Below are 17250 nucleotides of genomic sequence, written 5' to 3'. Positions count from 1 at the left end.
AACACCAAGTCTGGGAGCTGTTGAATATGAAATATAATTATGATTACGGTGTTTTAACAAACAATCATTAAAAGGTAGTGTTAATCTAATCAAATAAACATTTTTTCTGATAAAGAAAAAAAATCGGGCATGTTTACATTTGGAAAACAAAGATCAAACATCTCTGCTCAATCATCCTGAACATCCATACTTCCCAACACATGGGGTTAGGAAAGACTGCCTTGGTCTGTAAGAACTGATAGCCGCATTGATTTTTGAAGAATTGACTTTCAAGCAGCAGTTCAGGCACGCATGGTCTTTCCTATTATTAGCTCTGGTGGATTAGGGCGGCACAGACCAGAGAAGAGCACTGTGGCTCAAGGATGGGTTGGCAGCAGTTGCTCTCCGGACACTGGAAGTGAGGGGTGTAGTGCAGGTGCTATGCTTTTGCTGCTCAAATGACTCAGGGCAGCAGGGATTCTCTTCGGCAGGTCAAATTCCCTCAGCATGTCAAGAAACAGCAAAGCTGAATCCCAGATGGACTCTGATAATCCTGCTCTCACAAAAAAAAAAACAACCTGTGTTACTCGTGTAAACACAGCCACCCACCAGAGCTCAGGAGAAGTGACTGGAGCCATTTGTAATGGTGACACTGTCCTCTGAGTGATAACACTCTCTGGCTCATGTGATTTGGTTTGTTTGCTCAACGACTTGGTATGTGTTTTTCCTGAGAGGAAGGACTTCAGTATATATTTACTTAGAGCTTTTAATTTATACTTCCTTTCCTTTTAATTGGTGTCTTGTGATCTAAAATTAGCTGGTGAACATAGTATCTCGCTCAAACTCTCTCAGCTGAGTTGGCAATAATTAGCCCCAGCATCTCCTGAAGTTGAGCAGACATCTGGAGACAGCTTTTTAATTCTTCCCTGGTGCTTTCTGGCCATATGTAGAGAGTGATTTTTTGTATTTGACATATAGTCATATTAATTATTACCCCCAAGCTGGAATTAGGTTAATCATTTCATGTTAAAAGAGAAGTTCAAACAGCCTTGCCTGAAACCTCCCTGAATAAAAAGCCTACACAAGAAGAAATTCTTTCACGAAACCCGAGATTGTCAGAGCACTAGTTCCCCAATAAGCCTGGTATCACTGAGACAAGGGAGAAAAGGTCACATGCCCTCTAAAATCCCACATTTGCTACACACATTTGCTGTAGACATTCCTCCTTCTATTCCTTTGTTTGTGCAGTAACTAGATACAGCTACCATGAGACTGAATTAGTTTGTCCAGATGAGTGAGGAAAATAAATGCTCACAGCCGGATTTTATCTGCTATGTCTCTGTCTCTGTCTGTCTGTCTGTCTGTCTCTCTCTCTCTCTCTCTCTCTCTCTCTCTCTCTCTCTCAGAGGCAGTATTGAAAGTGATCCAGAAATACTGCATGGATAGAAAATTATCCAGATTTTTAGACATCACCCTCACCTTGACAACATTAAAAATTACAAACAGCAGTGAACTTTTACAAGATATCCTTATTGTGTAACATTTATGGGCTGCCAAAAACATGCTACAACTAATCAGATAACAAAGGTGAAGAGAAAACCTTCACCTGCCATGTAGCTAGCAGTGAATACACTTCTTATTTTCATGACATTTGCTGGCAGAAAGGGGTTGGCTTAAGGCGGGTGGGACTAACCTTCAATTTGTCATAGCGCTCACTCAAAGCTGCCACCTGATGATCGCGGTGCCGCCCAACCAGTTTACACAAGGCACAGATTAACTGGTCATCGGTCACACAGTACATATTCACCTTCTCATCCTCGTGCTCCAGGCACATCAGCCCCCGGATGTGCGAGTCCGGGATTGGCTCAATCAGTCGATGGCCTGTAAAAGGCTTCTTGTTCGGGTGAGTGGCTTTCAGGCACTCGTCACAGTAGGACACCTCGCACGTGACACAGGTCTTCACAGCGTCCTGGGCAGGATCCTGGTCACAGAACTGGCAGAGGACCTTCTCGGCAGAGGACATGGTGTTGGCGTCGAAGGTCCGCTCCCGGCGGGTCTCACTGGGGGAGTTGGGCCCGCTCACTGACGCTTTCTGAAATCTGTCGATGATGTTCTGCAGGGTGACGTTGCGCTTGAGCCCGTCTAGGCCTCGCTGGCTGAGCGTAATGACATGCCGGCACGTGGGGCACTGGAAGGCGCTGATGGACTCCACAGGCTCGTTGGTGGCACAGTGCGACACCAGGATGCGATGGGCACAGTTAAAGCAGAGGCTGTGTGCGCAGGGCAGCAGGAGAGGGTCCTCAAAGAGCTCCAGACAAATAGGGCAGGTCAGCTCCGACTCCAGTGTTTCCATCTTCAGGCAAAGCTCTCTGGTGTCATCAGCAAAATCCAAGGAAGCTGATCAGCTATCTGGAAACAGAACGTAGATTTGATTAGGCACTAGGGGTCAGCCATGGGTGGCTGTCAGCTTCGGATGCATCTCAGAACAATTCCAAACACAGGTCATGGAAGGGTAAATATGTGTACATTTCAAATAGTTCTTTCTCTATTCACTGGGTGGAAAGCAGGAGGGGGGAAACCCCCAATGTTTTTCTCAAATTCCAGTCACTGTGAGTAGGCTTTTTTTTTTCTTTTTGGCAACTTTAGCTTGTAAAAGTGGCCAGTAATGGAAACTATAATTTACATAACTTGTATTTAATCAGAATAATCTTACTGTATCACAGCCGGTTTTTACCGTGGGTTGGAAATTAAAATGTAGAAACTTTCATTAGTGAACTGTAGTCAGTCATGTGTCATTTTGAATTTATGAGCTTACATATTAATGTGAATGTGTTTTAAAGGACTTTAATTCTGCAATACCAAACCAGGCTTTTGAATCATAGAGAAGAAGTCACCATAGAAATGGGCATTAAATGTACATGACACACACAGATTTCAGTAGAAATAATCACATTTAAATATAGGATGTCATTTTCTAAAATATGTTCCTGAGAAAAAAAATGTGGATTCCCACAAAGATGATTTTGATAGAGGCAATCATTTTGGTGTGTTTGTTACTTTCCTGAACAATTCTGTTGTTTCACAAGGCAGTGGGGTATGGGCAGGCAGAGAGGGGTTTAGAAAAATATCTGGGAGCCTTTCTGGTAGCTGCAGTGAGTTTGGGTACCAATGACTAATATTTAGGGCAATGATTAAGTTAATTAGAACAAGGGTTTGGGTGTTATCATATTCATTTGATAAGTTCTAAATGTGATAGCAATTACAATTTAAAATGCAGTTTAAAGTGGTGACCCTGTGCAATACTCCTGGCCTAAAACCCCCCACCCCAGGGTTGTCACTGTCACCAGCCACAGGCTAAGCTGGCAGGAGCTACTGCCTGATGCTCACAGCCTTGCTGGCCCCGGGCATGACCTCCACCAGTTGTGTCCCCACCCCCAACCCCACCCCAACGGCCACCTCGGGGTGGCCCAGCTCTATGCTCCTCTCACCATAAAGCCCTTGCTGCTTTTGTGAACTCCTGTTGCCTCCCCTCAAAGCAGAAGGGCAAAGAATCCCACACAAGGCCTGGTTCATTAAGGTGAAGAGGCCTCCTGCTCATTAGCAGGCCTGGGAACCAAGCCTCTTTGACACTTCTCCCTTTCAAGACCATTAGCAGAGATCTGCAGAGCACTGGTGGGCATATTAGATGCAGCCCACTGTGGGCTGTGGGAGAAGAGCACAGTTCACCCAGTGGTCGGGAGATTCAAATCACTAGCCAGGGGGCAGAGGGGCATTCTCAGCTGAAATTAGAGGAAGATGTCTCATCCAAAGCTATGTTTAGTAATTCTGACAATCAGTCGTTTGTATTCACACTTCTGCTTACTTACAAAATTCCTAATTTCTAGAACATGCTGACCCTTTCTGAAATAGCATCCCTACGAAATGCCATGTGGTGCCGGGGTGAAACAAGCATTCATCTTGCTACCAACCAAATGCTAACTGGTCATTAAAAGTGAAATGTATGTGCTGAGCCTGTCAAAAATTAAAGAGCTACCAGCTGCTGCTAATATTTACACATAGGAAGGAATAAAAGGCTAGGTGTGATTTGAAAGACTAAAGTTTACTCATCTCGCCACAGCCTGCAATGGAAAGAAACCCTAGAGCTGCTTTTGCGAGGAACAGTCAGCTCCACTTGGTCTCAGACCACTCTTCCTGTAGAAGGCTCAGATGAAATTGAAAGACTCTGCCTATTAAATATTACTTTGGTTAATCTTGGAAAAGGAATGAACTCTAAACCAAATGTCCTCTCCCTCCCAATCAAAAGAATATAAATTGAAGGAAAAATGTAACCTTCTTGGTCTGATTCATCCTCAAGTGAAACCAAACTGCCTATTGACCTATCTCAGTAGGAAGAGAATCAGATTATGTCTGGAGAGCTATGATGATTATGTTATTAATTTATAATTTAATTTTTAATTAACCTACAGTGTTTGTGCATGTTTATGGTCTATAGCATTATAATTTGAAACATGGGAAGACGTTGTGGAAGTTCTTCAAAAAATTGAAAATAGAACTGCCATATGATCCAAAAATTCCACTCCTGAGTCTAGACCCAAAGAAAATGAAATCAGTATATCAAGGAGACATCTGTACTCCCATGTTCATTGCGGCAATAGCCAAGAAATGGAAACAACCTGAGTGTCCATCAAATAATGAATAAAGAAAATGTACTGCATATGTACAACAGAATATTATTCAGTCATATGGAACTGGAGGGCGTAACACTAGGCACAGAAGACAAATACAGCATAATGATTGTAATTTCAGTACAAGTGCTAGGGTTCTGTCCCAGAACGGCACCATCAGAACTTCAAGAGCAGATTCCGCTCTGGATCCCAGTGGAAATGTTGGCATTTTATTCACTCATTCAAGAGACAGTCACTGTATGCCAGGTACTGACCTGGCTTGAGACACCAGAATGTGGCGTCTTGGCACTCCAGGTCTATTACCACACCCCAGGCCGGTATCCTCTCATACTTGGGTCATCACTGAGAACTTTGTAAATTGTCTCTTGGCTTCTGCCTACCTTTGGGCTTCCTCTTGTAGTGTATCTTCCAGTCAGAAGCCTGTTAAAATATGGCAAACCCTACTCATCCTGTACTCTGCCCTCCAGGAGCTTCCCACCTCAGGCAGAGAGAAATTCACCAGAATAAAATCAGCCTGGAAAAACCCACTCAGACAGTGAGCTCATTTCCTCCCACGCTAACCTTTGCTTGTTCTGCTCTGGGCACATGGCCTCCTCATGAGCCCTCAAACATGCCAAACATGTCCCTTCCCTACCTGCCCCCTCATGGCCTTCAGAATCCACATGACTCTGATCCAGTGTCACCTTCTCTGAAACCGCATAAAAACAATCTCCCTACTCCCACCATGGCTGCCCACTCATTACGGCAATCCTTCTCCTCCCATCTCAGTTTGTTTCTTTCCATAACATTTATTGCTGATATGTTCCATTACTTTATTCATTGCCCTTTGTCTCACCGTTATGCCCAGCAGTAGGATACAGACTCTGAGACAAGAGATTTTTCTCTGCTCTTTGAGGAATGTACCACCAACACCTCGAACAGTGTTCACCACACAGTAAGACTTAAACATTCATTGATTCCTTGGAATATACTGACGTTTGGGCAGAAACCAAAAGAGAAAACAACATAACTCTTTCCTTTAAGGGTCTCTCAATACATTAGAACAGAAGTCAGCAAGCTTTTTCTATAAAGAATAAGACAGTAAATATTTGTGGCTTTGCATGCTATAGGATCTCTCTTGCAACTACTCAATTCCAGCACTGTCATGCCAAAGCAATCATACGCAATACAAAAGAGAATGAATGTGGCTGTGTTCCAACACAGTTGCATTTAGAAAAACAGGTAATGAACCAGATTTGGCCTGCAGACCTTATGCTGCTGACCTTTGTTTTAGAAGTTAGACATACCCAGCTAGCCAGGATGTATATTGAAAATAATTCTCAGAGAGGTATGAATAAAATGCTATGTGAGCAACAATGGCAAAGATGGCGGAGCCAGGCTTAGACAAGAGTATACACGTTTCCAGTGCTAGTAGAAATGATGTGTGATGGGATTTTACCCTGACATCAATGGAAATGATGTGAGTTAAGTGCTTGAGGCAATTCTTATAAGAATGATTTAATAGCAGCTGCTCAGATCTGAATCTTTCTTTTATCCCATAGCACTTGGCATAGTGCTATGAGCAAATGTCTACACTGTAAATGGTTAATTGTATTAAGTGATGACACAATATCTAGATGTGGTAAGTGAGGTTGAGTTAATTTTCCAAATCTTTGGCCTTGATGCTGCCAAAAAGGAAGGTGTTTTGATTTGATATCTATAGAGGATCCCATTTTTTCGACTTTTATACAGATTTTGCCACGAACTAAGTATCATTTTCATTCATGCCATTCCTCCTTCCAAAAAAAATATCATGGGCTTTTTCTAGCTTTCTTTTAAATAACTTCTAGAGAAACTAAAACACCATTCATTCTTTCACCAGATATTTAAGTCCTTCTATGGGCTTGGTCCCAGGGAAAGCACTGGTAATACAAAGCACTTGCCTCTGTGAACTCATGGTTCAAGAGAAGAGGGAAAATATGAAAAAAAAATCATGCAACATAACAAAAGATGCATGCCAAGGATATACATGGAATAATCAACTCTCTATTGGAGGACAGGGGGACAGGAAATGCTTCCTAAAGCGGGTAACATGTGAGGTGGGTGTTAAAAGATGAATAGGAGTTAAACAAGCAGTAGTGGGCAGGAGCAGATTTTTGTGCAAAATGTTATCTTCTGTCTTTTCTTAACTCATGTAGTTTAATTTCCATGCCATCAAAAAGATTTTTTTAAAGCTGCTTTAGCCTTCAGTCCAATAGAAGGAAATCACACATGTATATTGTTGTCCGGAAATTCTATAGCTCAACATTCTTATGAATGGGCTGATTGGTCTTCATTCAGAGGAGGATATGGGTAATCATGGGAACCCCTCACAACCAACTGGGAATGGCAACAATTCACAGCTCACACCTCTCCCCGCCCACAGCTCTTATGTCTACATCAAGGCATTAATAAGTGAGCAAAATGAAAGTTGGACAGGTGGCTCCTGTCCAAAATTCTAGGATGTACAGCATGCTATTTATGTTCTGCCTGCCTGCGTGTCCATGGATGAGATCTGCAGCTGTTCCCCAGGGCTCCTCTCACATTCACTCTAATCGCGTCCCTAAGCCTGGTTGCAGTGAAGCCTGGGACACAATGGAAGGAGGCAATCTCTTTCAGAAACTTTCTTACAAATTCAAGGCTTCTGAGGAAAGCATTTTCTTTTTTTTTTGGTACTGGGGATCAAACTCGGGTCCTTGCGCTTGTGCAGCAGGCAGCGAAACCACTGAGCTAAATCCCCGGCCCTAGGAAAGCATTTTCTTAAAATGGGAAATTAAACTGAGCACGGTGATGTCCACCTACTTGGGGCTGAGGCAGGAGGTCCACAAGTTCCAGGCCAGCCTGGACAACTTAGAGAAACCCTGTTTTAAAATGAAAACCAAAAAAAGGGGTTGGGAATATATCTTAGTGTGAAGGCCCTGGGTTCAATCCCCAGTTCAGAAAGGCAGTCAGACAGACAGATAGATGAAAAGTTGCTAAGTGCATATTCTGGTAATGAACAATGACGCGAATATTTTCACCCATTCTCCTTTCCATCCCTCTCTCATTCTGTGCATGACTGATACTGTACTCTTCTAGTTTTCCTCTATCTGCTGCTGACTTCTTCTTCCTGTCAACCAGTCTAGGTGTTTTCTAACCCTCTATACTTCCTTCACAAAAGCCAACCAGTTCGTTCATTCATGGACCGCCTCTCTGAGAGTGCCCCCTAGGCTTATATCTCAAAGCGCTTTCTCTCTCTGGAACTTCAGCATTGAGAGTTCTCTACTCCATATATTGTAAATGCCCCAGACTCAGGATGTCTCACAGAACTCCTTACCCGTCTTCTCTGACTGGCAGAAGTCAGAAATTCCTCCATATATTCTACTCCTCCTTCTCTGGAGGAGGCAGAATAAAGGCTCCAGAGATAACCACAAGCTACACTCCAGAACCTATAGATAGTTTAAGGCCAAGAGGAAATGAATTTTGCAGATACAAGTAAGATTTCTGAGCATTGACTTTGAGATGAAGAGATTGGCAAGGATTATCCAAGGCACAATGGAGGACCACAAGGCTGCTTAAAAGTGGAAGTGGGAAACAGAAGAGTTAGAGCAATGTGATGGACCTACTGTGGTTGCTCTGAACATGGAGGAAGGGACAACAAACCTAGCCTCATCCTCCTGAAGCTAGGACAAAAGAAAACGTATTCTACCTTAGTAGGGTAAGATGCCCTGCAGATACCTCGACTTTTAGCCCTGGGAGATCTGTATCTGACTTTAGACCTCTAGAACTATAAAATAATAATTATGCATTGTGCTTAAAGCCAACAAGTTTGTGATAACTTGTTACTGCATAAACAAAAAGTTAATGCACTTTCCCTCCCCAAATCCAAAATATTAAAAAATATATATGTGCCAATCCTTCGTAACTCTTTGACTTGGCTTCCTTCTCTCTGTTCACATTGCCTCTGTGTTGTTCCAGACTCTCTTTGCTTCATTCTTAGACCATTACACAAACACCTTCCTAATTTGATTTATTACCTCCAATATTTCCTTCTTCAGTCTAATCTTTGTAACTTTGTCACTTCTCCCAATGGCTCAAAACACAGAAGAACTCCCCAATGCCCCAAATATGAGGCCTAACATCTTATCTGCTTTTTCAAAGCTGTACTTGAGTTTCGCCCAATATACCTTCAACTTTATTCTCATTCACTTCCTAAGCCAGAGACCCGGTAAATGGGACATTTGCTGTTTTTACCAATTGCTTTTGCTTTTTTTTTTTCTAGCACAAATCATTTTCTTACGTGAGTTTTTTTTTTTGTTTCATTTTTTTGTTTGTTTGTTTCTATTTTTAGGGGTTTTTAAAAAGATGAGAATGGAACCTCTAGGAGGCCCAAAAAGTCCTGGTCGCTGTTGTATTTGGCAACTTCATATTAAACAAAGAAGAATTGTTTAAAAAGACCACTCCAAATAGTGTGATGTATCTTAAATGTTTACATTTAAGGGTTTTTTCAGAGTAACCCTTTAAGCTATAAAAGACAAAGTGATAGAATTATCGTATTCACAAGATAACTAAAATATTTATGTACAAATATTATTTCCAGTTGGGCCAGCTGATGCAGCCCTGTAATCCCAGTTCTCTAGGAGGCTGAGGCAGGAGGATCAAAAGTATGAGCCCAACCTGGGAACTTAGCAACTTAGTGAGACTTTGTCTCAAAATTAAAATGGCTGGGGATGTAGCTCAGTGTGAAGGTCCTGGGACCAATCTCCAGTACTACAAGGAAAAAAAAAGTCCTAGTACACAATAGAGTAGTCAATAATGGTAACCAGGTTTAAAGTTCTGTCACTCATCTCCTTCTTTCAGTACAGTCAGATTCGCTCTGAGGCTGATGCAGGCATGCAGGTGATCGGGGAGGAGCACATGCACACGAGTGCACACACACATAACTCCCCTATGGAGATAACATTCATAGTCTAAAATTCTATGCAAACGTGAATGTGTGGCCTGAGCCAAATGACCACTTCACCTTTGAAACCTCCATAGAAAAACCTGGGTGTCAGAGGTTCACGCCACATAGGGTTAAAGAACATTAATCACCAGACAAATGGATGAAGAGCTAGTGGTGAGGCCTGGGAGGATGATGGGAGCCTGGTTAAGAGTCTGACTGACCAGTTCCCTGGACAGAAAGCTCCTTCCTTGTTCCCTCTGGGCTCCAGGGATCTTCTCTTCATCCTGAGGTATATTTCTGCTGAAGTAGCACTGATCTCAGGAGGAGGATTTTCCCAGACAGAGGAGCCACGGGATATGGGAGAAAACAGCCTGAAGGGGAGAATTCCCAGTGCAAGAGGAAGGAAGCATAGGGAGTTCCTCAGCTGCAGGGTCAGGGCTTGGGAAGGGAGGCAGGGGGATTCAGAATGGAGGCTCTGCTGGATTCATGGTATAGGCCAAAAACAGGGAAGTTAAAGGGCCTCATGTCAGTGGGAGTCATCATTTTTGCTCTGTTCTTTGAAATAAGAGATATAAATTGTGTATTGACCTCAGACGTCAATGCAAACAAAATATTTAAGCCCCAATCTATACTGTCACAACCCTTGCTACCATCCTGGTCAGCAGCTCATTTTAGAATTTCACTTTTCCTTTTTAGGACCTCCACTCTGATGCAGTCAAGATAACCTACACCTTGAAGAAATATCTAGAACTCCAGTGCAGATGGCATCCATTGTCAAGTCTAATCCCTGGCCAAATTTAGTGGGCAAGCTTTCTAGATCAGATGTCAAGAAAAGAGAAGTTTCACCCATATACTCAAGAACTAGACTGAGAGTTAGGGATCTTCAGACCAAATGCATTCACTGAGATTAGTCACCCATAGTTCATCAGCAGTACATCATCCACAACTTTTCCTTTCCAGTTTCTCTTAATGGAGACTGGCATTTTGATCATAAGGAAGTCCCATCGCTCAGTGCTTCCCTGCACATGTTCTGTGACATGTCTGCACAGTCTATGAAACATAATTATTTTTCTCATTAATAACTTTACTTCCAGCCCTTCACCATTCAGCTCTGAAATCCTTACCAATCAGGAAAATTAATGAGGCATGAGATCAAGGAATGAACTTGGATACCAACACTGAGTGGCCTGTGATCAAGTGTTAATACCAGATGGCTCTCGGTCACTGCCCGTATGATTCCCAAGGCACTTCCTCTGGTTATTTTCCAAATATTCTCTGGAATATGGGAACTAAGCTTGTAAAGTTTATCAAAACATAACCGAGGTGACAAAAAACACTTCACACTGCACAAAGTCACACCAAGCTGCACAATAACTATTTCAGGAAAGGACACTTCTAAAAGTATCACAAGCAACAAATAACATTTAAAATGCTACAAATAATTGAACTATTTGAGAGTCAATGTACTTGATTGTCCACATCTCTTGCCCCTGGTTGACCTGGGGAATTAAGAGTTAGTTGATTTATTGGTATTTGGATTCTTGCTAGGAGATTATCCCATTATAGAACTGTATATGCGGAATATTTTTAAAAGATTGTGGAATGCTGTTTCTGTCTTGGATCAGCAGAAATATAGACTATCAGAGGACTCACAACAACTCAGTGGTACAGCAGTGAAAAATCAAGAGTTTAAACTCAGAGGCACATGCTCTCACAACTGCTATATCCAAGAGAATTTCACCACACAGAATATTTTAAATAACATAATATAGCACTCAGCATATTCATATTCAACCATACAGCTTAGTATTTAACTATGAGTTATAAAAACCACCAAACAAACACACTACCTCAATACTACTTTACTGCTTAGTACCCTAGCAGATGGCACAAGCAGGTGAGTCAATAAAGGCACAATAAAACACGGCTGTGAAGGAACAGAAAGAGAGGAAGAGATCCAAATGAATGTAACGACATTCTACAAGACTGGAAATTGATACCATAAAACAAGCTGTTTCTTACCCCCAGTTATGGCAGAGAGAAGTACAAACACAAAGTGGAGCTTAAAGCAATAATATAAATAATACATTGAGTAGGAACAAGTTGGAAAAAAGGGTGACCAAGTAACACTATGGGTAATGAATGTTACTCTGAAATATCACTACGGTTAACCACTGTCAGCACACCCAAATGCACTTGTTTAACTGGTAACAGACAACTAAGAATTTTTGCCAACTAACCTGTAGGGGATCAGAGAGACTGAGTAAAAAAACAGAAGAAGAAGCAGATAAACATTGATGCTAGCCTCGTTTTATCACAATTAATTAAACATTAAACATTTTGAATAACTTGTCATTTCTTCTGTATTCTAAAGAGTGCTGAAATTAAAATCAGTTTGCCTGATACCTGACATGAGAATCAGGGAAGATTTTTAATCTCACCAAACACCTATCTGGTAGAATTTATATAAATCAAGTTAAACTGTTCACCAAACCTTTTTCTGCACGTCCACATCTGCCTATAACATGCTCATTTTTAGTAACTGGATCTCTCGGACATTCTTTAAAATAATCACATACTCGCCTGACCATGCAACCTGATTAATAATGAATGAACATTCCTAAAAAGAATCACTTGGAAGCATGGCAGATGTCTGAGAGGATATGAAGTCTTTAATGACCAAAATTAAGGGGAAATGGGAGCAGGGTCACACAGACTGGTTATTTTAATTGAAATCTAGTCTTCCAAATTTACTTAACAGAATGCTTAAACACTCATTCTGGAGGTTCATTTATCTAAGCAGACAAGCAAAAGACACAAATGGCAAAAGAAAAAGAGCTATCCTGACTCCCTGAGGAAAAACTGCCCTGTCCTGCCCTGTCTCAAGTAATGAAGGAAGCCCGCAGGCTGTCTCAGAGGTACAACTCCTTCCTGAAAGACCAATAAACAGGTCAAAACCAGAAACCAGTACACTGGTCCTTAAGAGTCCTCTGAGCATCTCTCCAGCTCGCAAACAGACCCCCCTGAATACCCACCAATGGACTGCACACTAGTTCTTGTTGAAGAAACATCGCCGTAAGCAGAGGATGGGGACCCACAAAGTGACGGACAGACCACCGAGACCAGATGGTGGGTGGCAGGCAGTGCTGGAGCGATCCTGTGTGTGTCTGTGACAGCGTCAGCAGTGAAACACAACAGGAAAATCGGCCCAACAATTCCAGGAAGGCCAGCTCCACCTCATCCACTCCGCCAGGGTTGCCCGAGTTGAAGAATCAACTGCCTTTTCCAAGGCCCCCACTGCGACTTCCCTATTCCCTCGCCCACTCAGGGCTCAACTGAAACCAAACGAAAAGGCAGATCAAGCCAGGTCAACACCCACTGCCTTGGACGTAGAAAAAAAGATGACCTGGCAATGGGAACTGTACTCTCAGTGCTCACAGGGGCCGGTGGCGGCAGCTCCTGCAGCCCCAGGCCAGGTGCCAGCTCTCCTCGCTGCCAGCGGGACTTGCCCTGCCCACCTCCAGGGTCAGGCACAGGCACTTGTCTCCTTTGCATTTGGGCCCTTTGGGGCACCCTACTGAGCACGTTCTCGGGTTGTGCTCTGGGTACTTGTTTGTTCATTTTTAAAACAATATACTCCCTTTTTGTGACTTTACTTTCTGAATTAAAGTACACTTTTTGGAAGAGATTTAAAAAAAAAAATAAAACCTAGATCAAAAAGAACAATTTCATGTACAGGTACATACAATAAAATACACTTTTGTTCAAAAATAAAAATTTAAATTAGAATGGATCATCCTGGTCAATAATTGAAAATGCATGTATATATGAAATATGTATATATGTCTATACACACAAACACCCAAGTTTTACATACATGCATACATATATATATATATATATATATATATATATATATATATATATCAAATGCGTATCTAGTCTTCTCTTGGTTCTACTGGGAATTGTTCCAAGACTCCCCCACAAGGACACCAGAATCTGAGGATACTTAAGTCCTTTATATAGTATTCTAGTCCTGTATATAGTATTAAGAAGTCCTATATACAGTATTTGCACAGAACCTACATACATCTCTCTCATACTGTAATATTACTTATAATACTTAACACAATGTAATTGCTACACAAATCATTGCTCTATTATATTGTTTAGGGAGCCATAACAAGAAAACAAGTCTATGCATGTTCAGTACAGATGAAATTCTTTTCCGTGTTTTTGATCTAAGCTTGGTTGAGTCTGTAAATGTAAGTAGGACTCACAGATATAAATATATAATCTTGATTTCAGTCTCCAGAGTGGCAAAGAAAGGGTGCATTGAGAATGGAAAGTAACTATTTAAAATTTGATTGTATGAAGAAAGGGAAGTAGTCTCTCTCCCCTCACCCAAAACACTTGTTGTACACTGAAGCTCTTTGAAGGATGTTGCTTTTCACTATGTAAGACAAGAAACTGCAACTAATGTAAATCATTAGGAAAGGGTAAAAAAAATCTGCACGTTCAACTTATACCCTAGACATTTGAACTCCACCAAAGGTGTTTAGGGAGGCTTCATGATATAGGAAGCAGAAGGCAAGAGCCGCTTGCTCAGGTGGCCCAAGAGCATGTTACAGCATCTGCCTTCATGCCGTTGCAACACCTCATGGTAAATCAAAGCAAGCTTCATACGTTAGTACCTAAAAATGCAAGCATGGGTTGCCTTGACTTATGTCTTTCCAACTGTAACTTTATTTGCCTTTTAACAGTACAGGGATTACTCAATTTCACGTATAAATGTCTTACTTAAGAAGGTCCTCAGTGTCCACGGAAGAGATACACATATCAGCAACTAGATTTTTAAAGAACTATTCATCAAGAGATTTTTTAAATTGCTTTTGTTAAAACAACATTAAAATTGACAAAATTCCTACTATATAGTCTTGTTCAGAGTTTGGCACTGTAGTGAAAAATTAGTCTGAACATTTCAAATTGAAAGATTAGGAAACAAACATTTCACTACCTCCCAAAAGAATATGGCAAACAAAAACAAAAAACTTTTACAATCTTAAAAGAGCGTAATATGACAACTTCTACATGAAATTTCCAAACATCAGAAGATCTCAGACATTTTGTGTCTTTTACAGTTTAACAGATAAACATCCAGTTTTGAGGGAAAACAGGAGCTATTTGACACTATATTGAAAATGATCGATGTTTTCCAGGTCTATGCTGTACTGGCTGCAGTGTAAGAGTTTGGTTGTGAAGGCAGTGAGAGCAGAGTGGAAAGAGAAGGGAGAGAGTGGCAGCCTGCCACACCTAGTCTGCTGGCACAAGTCAAAATTGGCCCGCCAGGTAAGTGAACCATAGGTGTGCTGGTGGCAGCAACAGAAGCTGCTAGCTCCTTGGAAACCACCTACACATGAAAAGCAGGTAACCCCGCCTTCCTTCCCTGAAGGCTTTTCTATGTATTTTTATAGTTGGACAGGCATTTCTATATATGTCATAGAATTCTAAGTTTATACAAAATCCCATAGGTGTTTACAGTGCAAATGATATTTGCAGGCACATATAAATGGGTATGTCTATATAAGCACACACAAAGATATATATAGATATATAGATATATAGATATGCACCTTCTCTGTACATGCGACTTAATAGCATTCCCTCTTCACAAACCCTTCAGTTTGTGCACTCCTCCTGCATCACAGAAACATTCCTATCTCTGTACAAAACCAGAAACCTGTAGGTAATTTTTATTTATTTTTTTAAAAACTGCCTGTTCGTATCTGCCAAAGGTTACCTGGAAATGAGCAAAATGACATAAGATCTGTCCTCTGAAAGACACACCAGCCAAGCAGGATTTTGGTAAGTAGACTGTGCCCTGGAGAAACACTTGCCATTTGGAGAAACTTTTTCCTGCTTCATTTATACAACTCTCCTTTAGAAGACAGAGAAATGTACCTACTCTCCCCTTCCCAATCATCCATGAGGAGCAAAATACATCAATAAGCAATGCTTAAAGAAAAAAGTAGTGCTCGATATGGGCCAGCAGACATTTCACTATAGTCTCTGAACAGCGGCAAGCTTAAATTCAAAGACAAGAACAAATAGTGCTGTCTCGTGACTCGTGGAGGTAAGGACTATGGTACCGAGTAACAGATTCCTATTGTATGAGCGGGCTGGGAAATTCTCTCAAATAGGATAGTGCTGTTCCTTAAAGAAAATCACGTTCCCCGCCTCAACTTCAAAGTTAGCCACACACAAAAAACCTCATGTTCATAATACCCTGAAGCTACTTCGTTCGTGATCTTGAAAAATAAAGGAAGCTAACCTTCATTCACAACTCTTGGTTAACTATTAGGAAGAACATGCTTTAAATATTTTCCATGATCGCTGAAGCCCTACAACCAGGGGATAAAGTCTTTTTTTTTTTTTAAGCGACCGAAAGAGAAGTTCTGAGTTCTTTTGTTCTGAATTGTTATTGTAAAGCACCGCATGAAAGGAGGCGAGCGATGGGAACATGGCAATGAAAAGGACAACAGCTCTGACGAATGAAAACAGGATATTAAGAACAGGTCATGGGACCAATGTCTGTACAGAACAAAAGCGGGAGGCTTCTAGGGAGAGGGAGAGATTTGAGCACAAATACTTTTCCCACATTTCAATGCTAATGGATGAACCATAGTTTTTCCAGGCAGCACAGATCTGGGGCAATAAAAATTATCATTAAAACACACACAAAAAACCTCAAAGGCATATAATTTAATGTATTATAAAATTAAAACTGCTTTCAAATCGTATTAAATCATCCCCTTTCAACCCATGATCCACTTCCTGAAATTTCTAGCTATTTTGCCCTATCTAAAATAAGCTTTTGGGTTTACCAAATTATTGAACTAATAGCATGCAGTCCTAAGGAAATTGAATTTTTTACCAAAATAAAAAGAAAAAAATAAAAATTCTCCCCATTCACAGTGTACTTTAACATGGACTTTAAATGTAACCTTTAACTAGAGTTTTCAAGAATTCCCAGGAAAACTATGCAGTTTGGCAGCATGTACTCTGTTGGGAAACAATAACAGCAACTAAGTGGAGAACAAAAATGCAGCACAATAGTTTTGTCAAGTCATGAAAGTACTCTCTTATTCTTCTGATGCAAATTCTGCAAATGCAAGAGAATGATGATTTATTTATGAAGACATCACTTGAGCATGTATAGTTTGTTGGCCTTAACCTATTATTATCATCATCATTATTATTATCATTAGAGTCTCTATGCTGTAGGGATCCTGAAAAGCGAATACTATATCTACTTCAAACTGCACTGAATATGTCCATCTTTTTCTCTTTTCCAGATTCTGCCACTACTCCTTATTCTTTTTCCCAATCTGTGTTTCTCAGATGACTGGTGAACTTCTGCAAGTTCTTTGCTAATGCATTTCTCTAGCTTTCTCTTAAGGTATGCTGTCAGAACACTAGGGCTCAGCCCTAAACTCAGTGTGCCCAAGTATCCTTTGTCTGGTTGGGGCCAACACCATCAATGGGGGTCATGTAAAGAAACATGAACCTTGAAACCCGATAAGCCTAAGTTCAAATCCTGGCTCTGCCATTTCCTTGCAAAGGCAGGAATGAGCCTGATACTCT

The 17250-nt window shown here is 41.2% G+C and overlaps 1 protein-coding gene across 4 annotated transcripts in view; it reads right to left on the bottom strand.

The window, feature by feature from the left end:
* Mid1 (midline 1) overlaps nt 1-17250 on the bottom strand; it is a 372860-nt gene that overhangs the window by 113222 nt on the left and 242388 nt on the right. For 2 of the 4 annotated variants that reach the window (XM_013067893.3, XM_004871029.4), the window contains exon 2: nt 1673-2388. In XM_013067893.3, coding sequence (XP_012923347.1) covers nt 1673-2332 — 660 coding nt within the window. In that variant the 5' untranslated portion in view covers nt 2333-2388. Of the gene's footprint in view, nt 1-1672; nt 2389-12641; nt 12793-17250 lie in introns of those variants that run through there. The other 2 variants (XM_013067892.3, XM_013067894.3) reach the window with 2 other exon arrangements.

Source organism: Heterocephalus glaber, unplaced genomic scaffold (genome assembly GCF_053883595.1).
Source record: "Heterocephalus glaber isolate CG9 unplaced genomic scaffold, H.glaber_assembly_v1.0 deba00001594, whole genome shotgun sequence".
Lineage (NCBI taxonomy): Eukaryota > Metazoa > Chordata > Mammalia > Rodentia > Bathyergidae > Heterocephalus > Heterocephalus glaber.
This window is presented reverse-complemented; position numbering and strand designations above follow the sequence as displayed.